The sequence below is a fragment of the Hemiscyllium ocellatum genome, chromosome 9 (assembly GCF_020745735.1).
Source record: "Hemiscyllium ocellatum isolate sHemOce1 chromosome 9, sHemOce1.pat.X.cur, whole genome shotgun sequence".
NCBI classification, from domain to species: Eukaryota; Metazoa; Chordata; class Chondrichthyes; order Orectolobiformes; family Hemiscylliidae; genus Hemiscyllium; species Hemiscyllium ocellatum.
Window position 1 is genome coordinate 23,952,793 of NC_083409.1, and position 12,907 is coordinate 23,965,699.

The following is a 12,907-nucleotide window of genomic DNA, read 5'->3' on the forward strand; positions in this document are numbered from 1 at the left end:
CTACAGGCAGCACAGAGTAACACACGCACTCTGAGAGACAGGCTGCACTGAGTCACATGCTCACACTCCATGCTGCCTGAAGGTGTCTCCGAATGTGGGTGCGTTACTGAGCGCTGCCTGTGAGTGTGTCTCTGAGTAACATGCCCACGCCCAGAGAGACACCTACAGGCAGCATTAAGTTGAACAATCACACCAAGAGAGACAGAGCCGGCAATGTCTGTGAATGGCTGATGATTGTTTCATCGGCTGTCTGACATACAGCAGAGATTGCACAGTTCGATCCCATCAGCTGGGCCGGGACCAACCGAGTGAAGAGGGAATGCATCAGATTGTACTTATTGAGTCCCAACAACTTTCAGTTTCTGTTCTTTTTGGAATCTTGTAACCTACACAAATCCCTGATCAAAGGGATCATTTGAAAACGATTGATGATTGAAATTGATTGACAGGCCAAGTAACCAATTGTGACAAGGATCTGCTGAAATACAGCCAATCAACTGAGGGGTTTGGGGGTGGGGTAGAGGTCTGTTATTTCCAAAGCAGACAGAGACAGAGACTGAATCTTCACCTTTATTCCCTTTTCCACATTCACATTGACAGAAAAGAAACAACTGCAATTAACAGCCCAGACAGAGGAAGCTGTTGAAATTCACAGCCACAATGGAGCTTGAGGAAAACATTTGGAGAGATTTTCTCAATAACACGAGAATCCTGTCCCTTCAAACAGTGACAAAACCTTAAATTGGAACTGGTGGCTGAGCAGGAAGGAGATCTGGTTTACTGAAGCAGAGACTTCTGAGGTTCACATTGTTTTTTGCAGCTAACATCACAAGGCAATCCTGTCCCCATCAAACACTTCCAGGACAGTATGAGTTTTGACATGGTGTAAAGTTCTCTCACCACTATCCCAATGACATGCTTTAACATCCAAACCTCAGATGTTTCTCTGAGCAATCCTCAGAAGGAAGGAAGAGAAATTCAGTGCTGACAATGACCTTTGTCCTGCCAGCTCAGCCCTGTCCTATTTAAAGTTGTGTCTCCTCTGTGGACTGTCTCCAACACTCTACACACATTCTGATCTCCTGATGCTCTTGCTGAGGGGAGAGGGGAGGGTCACGTGGGTGAGGGCACAGGAGAAGCGAGCGTTGGACTCCCAGTCAGACCCAGAGAGGGTCAGCAGGCTGCTGACACTGTAGGTGCTGTCCGAAGCTCGCAGGTAGTTGCTGGTCTGAACCCCGTCTGAAATGACTGCACCATCCTTCTTCCACTGCACCTCCAGCTCATCGGGATAGAAGTGATTGGCAAGGCACACCAGGGTGGCAGTGCCCTTGGCATTGACCTGCTCCAGGGAGGGGGGCAGCAGTGTCAGCTTGGGCTGTGAGTTGTCATGGCCTGAAAGACAAGAGAAACAATTTTAATTCCTACCACTGAAAGGGAATTCAAACTTCCCAATATTCACTGGCCATTCAATCTTTTTGAACATTTGTAGTCAATACAGAATAAACCCCATAAAAGGACAGGGCCTTTTAAAATTGTTTCTTGGGATGTGAGTGTCACTGGCAGGGCCAGCACTTATTACCCATCCCTAGTTGCCCCTGAGAAGGTGATGGTGAATCAGCAGAGAGAGAAGGGACAGTTTTGGATCATTGTTTATAGAATAAATGTGGGCAGCTGGAAAGGCTATCAATGGGGGAGCATTTCAGTGACAGTGATCAGAACACAGTGAGCCTGAGAGTAGGGATGGAAATAAAGAAGCATGGAGCAAGTGTAGAAGTTTTCATTTTACTAAACTGTGTGGTGCTTTGGTAAAAGTGGACTGGAAGCAGTGACATGATGGGAAATCAGTGTCAGGGCAGTGGGAGCCCTCGAAGGATGAGCCAGAGATCGTTCAGAATCTGCTCCCACAATGAGTAAGGGTGGGACTTCCAGGTCTAGACTGAATGAACAAGAGGATTGGGGGTCATGTACTGACATGGATTGGGAACTGGTTGGCAGACAGGACAGAAGGAGTGAATCTTTTTCTGAATGACAGGTAGTTACAACTTCGTGTACCACACGTGTCAGTCCTTGGTACTCAGTTATTCATAATATAATACAATCGAGTCATAGAGTCAGAGAGACCCAAAGGCCGATTGTGTCCATACTGGTCAAAAAACCACAACTCAATAATTCTCATCCATTTTACCAGCATGGTGGAATTAGATGCAGTATGTGTTCAATCAAGAATTAGATATAGTTCTTTGGATTAAAGGGATCAAAGAATGTGGGGAGAAAGCAGGAACAGGGGATTGTGTTGGATGATCAGCCATGATCATATTGAATGGTGGAACATGCTGGACCGGCCGAATGGCCTACTGCTGCTCCTGTGTTTGATGTTTCTATCTGTTTCTCAGATAATGAAGGAATGTCTCTCATCAGTTTGAAGCTGGAAGTCAAATGTGTGTGGAGGTGGAAGATGTGGCCACGGTGATTACTGAATACAGGTCAGTGAGGTGGTAAGAAGACACATGGGATAAACTGTTCTTCATTTTCCCTTGATGGAATGAGGGCATTGCTGGATCAGCAGCATTTATTGCCCATCCCTAATCACCCAGAGGGCAGTTTAGAGTCAACCACATTGCTGTGGGCATGGAGTCACATGGTAAGGATGGCAGTTTCTTTACTGAAAGCTCATTAGGGAACAGATGGCTTTTTTCCTGACAATCAACAATGGTTTCATGGTCGTCATTAGACTCTAAATTGCAGATTTTTAAAATTGAATTTGAATGCCACCATCTGCTGGATTCTAACCCTGGTCCCAAGAACATTACCTGGATCTCTGGATTAACAGCTCAGCAATAACACCATTAGACCATCACCTCCCTTATCTCATTTTTGGTTGACTGTGAAAGCAAAGAGTTTGTTTATTCTGGAACTGTATAAAACCCCAGTTAGAGCACAGTGAGAGAACTGTGTACGGTTCTGGTCACCACATTACAGAAAGGATGCGATTCCATTAGAGACGGGGACAGAGGAGGAGTTTGTCTGGAATGGGGACTTTGAGCTTTGCGGAATGATTGGTTTGGCTGGGAGTGTTTTCTTTGGAACAGAGGAGGCTGAGGGAAGATTTGATGGTGGCGTGTAAAATGATGAGGGGCGTGGACAGAGTGGGTAGGAAGGACTGATTTCCACCAGCACAGAGGGCAATAACCATGGGGAGAGATTGAAATCAGTTGGGGGCAGGATTAGAGGGGAGTTGAGGGTATTTGTTTTCACCCAGAGGCTGGTGGGATGTGGGACTCACTGTCTGAAAGAATGGGAGAGGCAGAAACACTCATCACATTGAAAAAACACTTGGATATTCATTTGAAACAGTGAACCCTCTAAAGCTATGGAGCAAGAGCTGGAAAGTAGGATGGAGCTCGATAGCTCTTTAACAAATCTCCGATCACCCACAGATCAGGAGAACTTTGTCCAAGAACGTTGGAGCAGACTCGGATCCACACACTTTGGGAAAGAGTCACATTGGGGTGTCTGTGTAGAAGGTTCTAGATTACAATTCAAACCTTGCTGCACACTGCTGGGCTGAGGGTCAAGGGTTCGGCTGCAAAGAGTCTCAATGTCCTGGGGTCAGACAGGGTCACTGCTCCTCATGACCCCATGACTCCTGGAGGGTGAGAGTGCGCAGGCAATGGATGAGGACCCGGATCAGGAGACTCCAACCTTAAAGAAAGACTTGCATTTGTGTAGCACCTGTCCCCAACTCAGGATGTCCCACTGGATCTTTCCAGCAGGCTGTGCACAGAGAGATTCCAAACACAGTATGACAATTAGCAGCGAAATAGATTTTTAGTGATTTTGCCTGGGGGATAAATATTGATCAGGGACAACAGGGGGAACTGCCTGCTCTTCAACCAATCGTGCCATGGAATGGCACCTTTCACAACTGAAAGACTCTCAGTTCATCCAAAAAACGAAGAAAAGTTCCCTGAAAGTGGAGTTGCAGGTAGGTAGCGGGATGACGAAGTCATTTGGTTTGCTTTCCTTTATTGGTCAGTGCATTGAGTATTGGAGTTGGGAGCTGTTGCAGCTGTACATGACATCGGTTCGGCCATTTTTGGAATTCTGTCTGTAATTCTGGTCTCCCTGCTGTATGAAAAATGTTGTGAATCTTAAAATGGTTCAGAAAAGGTTTACAATGATGTTGCCAAGGTTGGAGGGTTTGCGCAAAAGGGAGAGACTGAATTAGGCTGAGGCTGTTTTCCCTGGATCATTGCAGGTTGATGGGTGACCGTATAGAGGTTTATAAAATCATGAGCGGGATAGATAGGGTGAATAGAGAAGATCTTTTCTCCAAAGTGGGGGAACTGGAGGGCATAGTCTGAAGGTGACAGGGGAAAGATTTAAAAGGGACCTAAGGGACAACGTTTTCATTCAGAGGGCGTTAAATGTATGAAATGAGCTGCCAGAAGAAATGTTGAAGGCTGGTACAATTACAACATTTAAAAGGCATGGATATGTGAATAGGAAGATGTTAGAGGGATATGGGCATCAATCCAGCCCTTAACATTTCAGGCTCTTCCAAATACATTTACAGGCAGCTTTGTTTGACAAGCTACACTGTCGCAATGTCAGGAACGTGGCAGCCAGTTTCTACAGCAAGATCCAAGTAGAAGCACTGAGATCAAAGAGCAATAATGAAGTTGGATTAATGATAAATATTGCCCTGATTAGATTCCCTCTAGTGTAGAAACAGGCAGTTCAGCCTGACAAGTCCACACCAACCCTCCGAACAGCAGCCCACCCAGGAACATTCCATACAGCTACTCCTGAGCTATTTCACCTAACACTGTAGGCAATTTATAACAGCCAATTCGCCTAGTCTGCACATCTTTGAACAGTGGGAGTAAACTAGAGCAACTGGGGGAAACCCAGGGACACAGAGAGAATGTGAAAACACTACACTAACAGTTTCCCAAGGACAGGAATTGAAGCCAGGTCCTTGATGCTGTGAGGTAGCAGTGCTAACCACTGAGCCACCGTGCCTGAAGGTAACCCAAAGCGAAAGTAATTTGGTTCAGTTGGATGGAAAATGAGAAAACGGAAGGTGAAGAAGAAGGTAGGATTGTGGTTAGTGATGGGATTGATTGTTACCAGAAAATAAAAGGTGGGGACGGAAATTTCAAAATCAAAGGAACCAAAGAAGTGCCTGGAAAATCAATAATAGAATAAACTTAAAGAGTTTGTAACGAAATGCACGAAGCATTCCGAGTAAGGTAGACAAAGCGATGCCACAGATCCAGGTAAATTAAGTTTCCAAGGAATTTAAACTAGCTAAAGTGGAGGAGGGCTCAGGGGAGATTATTGAAGTTTCTCGAAGATGTAAAAGGACAGAGAGGGTGGAAAGGATCGGGTATCGAACGTAAAGCACAGCAGATAAGAGAACAATGATGAGAAGGAGGGCAGTCAATGCAGGACTGAGGGTGTTGTACTTTAATGCACACAGTGTACACAATGAGCTTGTAGTGCAGATTGAAACTGGCAGGAACGATGTTATGGGTATCACAGAGACATGGCTGTAAGGGAATTCGGGCTGGGAACTAAATATCCAAGGATACATGTCCCATCAAAAGGACGGGCAGATGGGCAGAGGGGGAGGAGTTGCCTTGTTATGTGAGAAATGAAATTAAATCAATAGCAAGAAGTGATGTGGAGTAAGAAGGTGTAGAATCTGGGTGGGTAGAGTTGAGGAACTGCAAGAAATAAAGAATCTGATGCAAGTTATGTCCAGGTCTCCAAGCAGTAATCAGAGTGTGGGGAAGGAAATCAATCAGGAGACAGAGAAGCCTGACACAAAATGTCAGGGCAGACCTCAATGAATAGGTGGACTGGGTAGTGCGTCTCAAGGAAAGGATTTCATGGAATTCAAGGAGATGTTTTTTTGGAGCAGCTTGTGGTTGAGCCATGATGGAACAGGCAGGTCTAGATTCAGTGATGTCTAATGAGGCAAACTTGACTAGTGAGTTTAAGGTGAAAGTATTCCTGTGGATAAATGACCATAATATGATCGAATTCCCCCTATAGTTTGAGAAGGAGAAACTGCAATCAGATGGAACAGTATTTCAGTTGAGTAAAGGTAACTGCAAAGACATGAGGAAGGAGCTGGCCAGAGTTGGTTGTAAGGGGAGCCGAACAGGTAAGATGGTGGGGCAGCAAACAGCAGAGTTTCTGGGGGTAATTCAGGAAGCAGAGCAGGAACTCATCCCAAAAAAGAAGAAACATACCAAGGGGAGAACAAGGCAACCATGGCTGATGGGGAAGGTCAAGGACAGCATAAAAGCAAAAGAAAAGGCAGACAATATGGTGGAGAATAGTGGGAAGCCAGAAGGTGAGGAAGTCTTGAAAAACCTGCAGAAGACAATGATAGAAGCATTAAGGATGGGGAAGGTGAAATGTGGGGGTAAGCGCACCAGTAATACAAAAGAAGATCGTCAGTTTTATCAGATATATGAAAAGGAAGAGGGAGGCAAAAATAGACATTGGATCACTGGAAAATGAGGTTGGAGAAAGAATAATAGAAATAACAAAGGAATTGAATAGATACTTTGCATCAGTCTGCACCATGGAAAACACCAGCAGTGTACCAGTAATTCAAGACTATCGGGGGCAGAGGGGAGTGTAGTGGCCATCACTAAGGAGGAGGTACTGGGGAAGCTGGAAGGTCTGAATGTGGATAACTCACCCAGACTGGATAAACTTCATCACTGTGTTCTGAAGGAGATCGCTGAGGAGATTGTGGAGGCATTGGTGATGATCCTTCAGGAATCAATGGAGTCGGGGTGTGACGGTGGAGAGGGATTTGGTGGGGGCAAGGAAATAGAAAATGGCTCCAGTAACAGCCCTGTTTCAGAAGGGAGGGAGTTGGAAGATGGGAAATTATCGGCCAGTTAGCCTGGACTGTTGTTGGTAAGGTTTTAGACTTCAATTTAAGGATGAAATTGCAGAAGACTTGGAAGTGCAATGGTAAACTAGGGCTGAGTCAACACGGCTTCATCAAGGGGAGGTCATGCCTGGCAAATCTGTTAGAATTCTTTGAGCAGGCAATGAGCCAGTCAGAAAAAGGAGTGTCTGAGGAAGTAATCTATTTGGATTTTCCAGAAGGCCTTTGACATAAATTAAGTGCCCATAGTGTTAGGGGCAATGTACTGGCATGGACTGAGGACGGACAGGTTGGCATAAAGCCGAGAATGATGAAAGATGGCTGCTGGTGACTAGTAGATTGCTGCAGGTGTCAATGTTGGGACCATAACTATTCACGTTATACATGAACAATCTGGATGAAGGAAGTGAAGACATTGTTGCTAAGTTTGCAGGTGACATGGGGTAGGTGGAGGGACAGGTAGTGTTGACGAAGTGGGAAGGCTGTAAAAGCTCCTGGATAGGTTCGGAGAGTGGGCAAAGAAGTGGCAGATAGAATACAATGTGTGACAGTGTGAGGGTATGTACTTTGGTAAGAAGAAGAAATATAAAGACTGTTTGCTAAATGAGGAAAGCCTCTGGAAATCTAAAGCACAAACCTCATTCAGGTTTCCCTTCAGGTGAACAGGCAGGTCCAGTTTGTGCTTGAGAAGGCAAATGAAATGTTCGCATTCATTTCAATAGGGCCAGAATACAAGAGCAGAGATGTACTGCTGAGGCTGTGTAAGGCTCTGGTCAGACTGCATTTGGAATGTTGTGAACAGATTTGGGTCCCAAATTCTAAGAAACAATGTGCTGTCATTGGAACAGTTTACAAGAATGATCCTGGGGATGAAAGGCTTGTCATATGAGGCGTGTTTGAGGACTCTGGGTCTGTACTCGATGGAGTTTAGAAGGATGAGGAGGGTTCTTATTGAAATTTACAGAATACTGATCAGCCTGGATAGAGTGGATGCAGAGAAGATTTTTCCAATAAGAGGAGAGACTCGATAACCAAGGCACAGCCTCAGAATGAAGGGCCGACCATTTGGAGTTGAGATGAGGAGGAATTTCTTCAGCCAGAGGGTGGCGAATCTGTGGAAGACGTTGTTACAGAGGGCAGTGGAGGCCAAGTCACTGAGTGTATTTAAGACAGAGATAGATAGGTTTGTGATTATTAAGGGGATCAAAGGTTCCTGTGGAGTAGGCAGGAGAATGGGGGTGAGAAGCATATTTGCCAAGATCAAATGGCAGAGCAGATTCAATGGGCGGAATGGCTGATTTCTGCTCCTATTTCTTAAAGTCTTCTGGAGAGTTTCCCCAAAACCCTGGAACACTGAATCCACTGGACTGTGAGCCCTGCTAGAGCTGTTTGTCATCAGAACTTTGCCAAGAGATAACCAAAGAGTGAAGAGAGTGTGCTTCCATGTGGGAATTTTAGGATACTTTGCAGTTCCTGGAATGCCATGATTACAGGAAGTGTGGTCAGTGACAGCAGTTGGAGCTCCGGGTTTCGGAGCTTGAGCAGCAGCTGGTGTCAGTGTGGAGCGTCCGTGAGGCTGAGAGCTCCGTGGAGAGCACGTTTCTAGATGTGGTCATCTGCAGCTTCAGAGTATGCAGGGAGAGAGGGAATGGGGGAGCAGCAGACAGTCCAAAAGAATCAGGCAGCTAGTACAGAAATCCCCTGAGTGCATCCCACTCTCCAACCAGGATTCAGTTCAGAATCCTAATGAGAATGATGGTTAATCTGGGGAGTGCAGCCAGAGCTAAGTCCCTGGCAGCATGTGTGGGTCAGCTGTGGGGGGGGGGGGGGGGCACAAGAAGACTGGAAGAGTGAGAGGAGAGGAGATTCGAGAGTGAGGGCAATCGATAGGTGTTTCTGCAGCTGCAGATGGGAATCCAGGATGGTGTGTTGTCTCCCTGGTGCCAGGATCAAGGATGTCACTGAGTGGCTGCAGAGCACATTGAGGGGAGGGGGGAACAGGCAGCAGTCATGGTCCACATCGGTCCCACTGACAGTGGGAGGAAAGGGATGTGATCCTCCAGTCAGAATTTAGGGAGCTTGGGAGGAAATTAGGAGTAGGAGCTAAAAGGTAGGAATCTTCAGATTACTCCCATTACCCCATGCAAGTGAGAAGACGAACAGGAGGGGAACACAGGTGACTGTGGAGCTGGAGACAGGGTCCAGGAGGGAGGGCTTTACATTCTTGGGACATTGGGAGTAAGTCTGGGGGAGATGGCACCTGGACAGACCAGACAGTGTTGCTCCTGAATAGAGCTGGGACTGAGTTCCTTTGGGGTGATTTACTAGTGCTGTTGAAGAGGATTTAAACTAACTTGGCAGGGCTGTGGGAGCCAGGGGGAATATCAGAGAGGGACATCAAGGTCCACAGAATTCTCAGTGCAGTCAATAAGTCACCACCCAGTGGGAAGGATGTGGAAGAATACAAATGCCAGGAATTTACAGAAACCTGCAAATATGATAAAATGGTTATAAATGCGGGGAAGGGATCTTTAATTTCTGTATATAAACTGGGATGGTAGCAATGTAACGGGCAGAGAGGGGCCAGAGCTGTGAGACTGTGTTCAGGTGAATTTTCAGGTGGCATCGTGGCCAGTGAAAAAGGCTGTCTAAGAGTACAATGGGATCTTGACCAACTGGGCCAGTGGGCTGAGGAATGGCAGATGGAGTTTAATTCAGATAAATGTGAGTGCTGTATTTTGGTAAGACACAGGAGATGGGTGAGATCCTAAACAAATATTTCAGGTCAGTATTTATTGTGGAGAAGGACATGAATGCGACGGAATTTGGAAAAAATAGTGATGCTTTCAACAAGTCCACAATACAAATGAGGAGATGCAAAAGGTCTTAAAACATATAAAGGTAGATAAATCCCTAGGACCTGATCAGGTATATCCCAGAACATTGTGGGAAACGAGGGAAGAGATTGCTGGGCCCCTTGCTGAGATATGTTTATGATCGACAGCTACAGGTAAGATGTTGGAGAACCAGAGAGGTTGGCTAATGTTGTACCATTATTTCAGAATGGCTGTAAGGGAAAAAACAGGGAACTATAGACCAGTGAGCATGATGTCAGTGCTGGGTAAGATGTTGGAGTGGATTCTGAGGGACAGGATTTCCATCCATTTGGATAATCAATGTGGTTTTGTGCGTGGCAAATTGTGTCTCCCTGATTTAATTGAGGAGGTGACAAAGAAGATTGATGAAAGCAGAACAGTAGACACTGTCTGTATGGACTTCAGTAAAGTATTTGATAAAGTTCCACATGATAGAATGGTTAGTAAGGTTAGACCACATGGGATCCAGGGGGAGCCAGCCATTTGGGTAAAAAAAATTAGCTTGAAGATAGGAGAGAGGGTGTGGCGGTAAAGGGTTGATTTTCAGATCGGAGATCTGTGAATAGCTGTGTGCCGCAAGGAGTGGTGCTGGGTCCGCTGCTTTTGGTCATTTAAATAAATGATTTCACTGTGAATATAGGAGTTAACATAAGTTTGCAAATGACATCAAAATTGGTGGGACGGTGGATAGTGAAGAACACTATCTCAGGGTACAGTGGGACCTTGATCAAATGGGGCAATGGGCAGAGGAGTGGAAAATGGTGTTCAGTTTACATAAATGTGAGATGTTGCACCTTGGAAAGGCAAACCAGGGCAGGAGTTATACAGTTAATTGTAGGGCCTTGTGGAGTGTTGCTGGACAAAGAGGGTGAGGGGTGAGGGGTGAGGGTGAGGGGTGAGGGGTGAGGGTGAGGGGTGAGGGGTGAGGGGTGAGGGGTGGGGGTGAGGGAAATGTACATTATTTCTTAAAACTGGATCACAGGGCGATAAAGAAGGTTTTGGGAACGTTTGCCTTTATTGGTCACTGTATTGAGTATCGATGTTAGGACATCATGTTGCAGCTGTACAGGAGATTGGTGAGGCCACTTTGGGAATAATGTGAAGAATTCTGATCATTCTGTGATTGGAAGGATGTTGTTAAACTTTTAAAGGGTGCACAAAACGATTTACAAAGATTTTGCTAGGAATTGGAGGGTTTGAACGATAGGGAGAGGATGAATCGGAACATCGGAGGCTGAGAAATTTATAAAATCATGAGGGACACAGATAATGTGACTAATTCAGGAAGCATGTGAATGTTTTGGATAGATGACAAATTATATTCCCAAAGGTCATTCCAGGGAATGAGGAACATCAGTTATGAAGATCTACTGGAGAATTTGGGACCGTCTTCTTTGGAGAAGGCTGGAAGGAGATTTATTTGAGGAATTCAAAATCAGAAGGGGCCTGAACAGAATAAATAGGGAGAAAATGTTCCCAATTGAGAAAGGATTGAGACCGAGAGAACACAGATTGAAAGTAATTGGGAAAAGTAACAAAAATGAGATGAGGAAAATCATTTTCAGCCAGTGAGTGGTTAAGGTGTGGAATGCGCTGCCTGAGAGTGTGGTGGAGGCAGCTTCAATTGAAACATTCTGAAGGGAATGAGACTGTTATTTGAAAAGGAACAATGTGCAGGGTGACAGGGAGAAGGCAGGAGAATGACACTCAGTGAATTGCTCATTCAGAGAGCCAGTACAGACAGGATGGGTGGAATGGCCTCCTTGTGCACTGTAACAATTCTGTGATTGTGTGATTGAGCAGAGTTAAAGCTGGGGGAGGTGGGAGCTCGGTGTCTCACTGTGCTGCTGCTGCTGCTGCTGCTGCTGCTGAGGTCAGTGAGATCAGAGACTGGGACAGGGAGCCAGAGCTCACATCAAACTCTGCCTGTGTCTGTCACACTGAGACTGGCAGGAGGCTACTCACTGATTTCACTCCATGCTGCAGGAATGGGACCACAGGCTGCAAATGGACAGAGCTCCTCCACACGGTGAGTAAAACTTACTGACTTATATCTTGCATTTTTTAAAGAGGGCATGAAAGTAAAGAAATACAGCTGGACACCCTGTTAGACACAGTGCTCCTCAATCAACCATTTCATTCACTGCAGCTCCCCACTAACACCTTCAACAATTCAGCAACTGTATTTTAGAAAGTGTGTTTCAGTATTGACAGGGTTAATAACAGAGGATTGAGGTTTACTTACTCAGTCTGAGCTTGGTTCCTGGACCGAACGTGAACCACAGTGAGAGCTCCCAGTGCAGGGGCTGTACAAAAACCTCTAATCTCTGCTTCCTTCTGTCACTTTCAACCTCTCCCTGTCTCTCCCTCATTTATGTCTTTCTTCATCTCTGTTTCTCTCATTCTGTTTCTCTCTCTCAGATGACATCTTTTTCGATGTTAAATCATGCAGCCATTCTTCACATGTGGCCATGGAGTGTAAGAGGGAAACTTGAGGCTTTCAGTGAGCGGTAGACACCACAGGGACTGGAGTGTGTAGGGGACAGTGACAATTCCGGCATGGGGTAATTTGTTCAGTTTCATTTGTATATCACTGTGTTGGTATCAGTGACAGAGGTAGGGCTGTGTCTCTATTATTATGTATAACATATAATTATGAATGTATCAGTATAGGAGGTGGTGCTGTGTGTATTGAGGTTTTTGGACGGCTCTGTATCACTGTGAAGGCCAGCTGTTACGTTGCTGACAGTAATAGTCAGCGACATCCTCATTCTGAACGTTGCTGATTGTCAGGGTGAAACTGGTCCCTGATCCACTGCCGGTGAATCGCTCGGAGACTCCTGTGAATCGATTTGTTGCATCATAGATCAGGAGAGAGGGTTTCTGACCTTCTCGCTGCTGGTACCAAGCAAGGTAGCTGCTAATGCTTTGACTGGCCGTACAGGTGAGTGTTGCGGTCTGGTCCCGTCCCACTGACAGCACCGGGGGAGACTGAGTCATGATGATGTCCCCACTGATACCTGAGGGGTCAGAGAGAAACACAGTGAAGTCAGAACTGTCACAGAAAGAGCCTGTCAAATGAGAGATTGTTGGAGACACTGAGCATTCCTCT

At 45.8% G+C, this 12,907-nt stretch overlaps 1 gene segment (V, D, J or C); it reads right to left on the bottom strand.

Annotated features, from left to right (window-relative positions):
- Nucleotides 1-670: 670 nt before the first annotated feature.
- LOC132818638 (immunoglobulin kappa constant-like) lies at nucleotides 671-12,169 on the bottom strand. The segment is given in 2 exon segments: nucleotides 671-1,392; nucleotides 12,041-12,169. Coding segments are annotated over 2 exon segments (456 nt in total).
- Nucleotides 12,170-12,907: the final 738 nt, after the last annotated feature.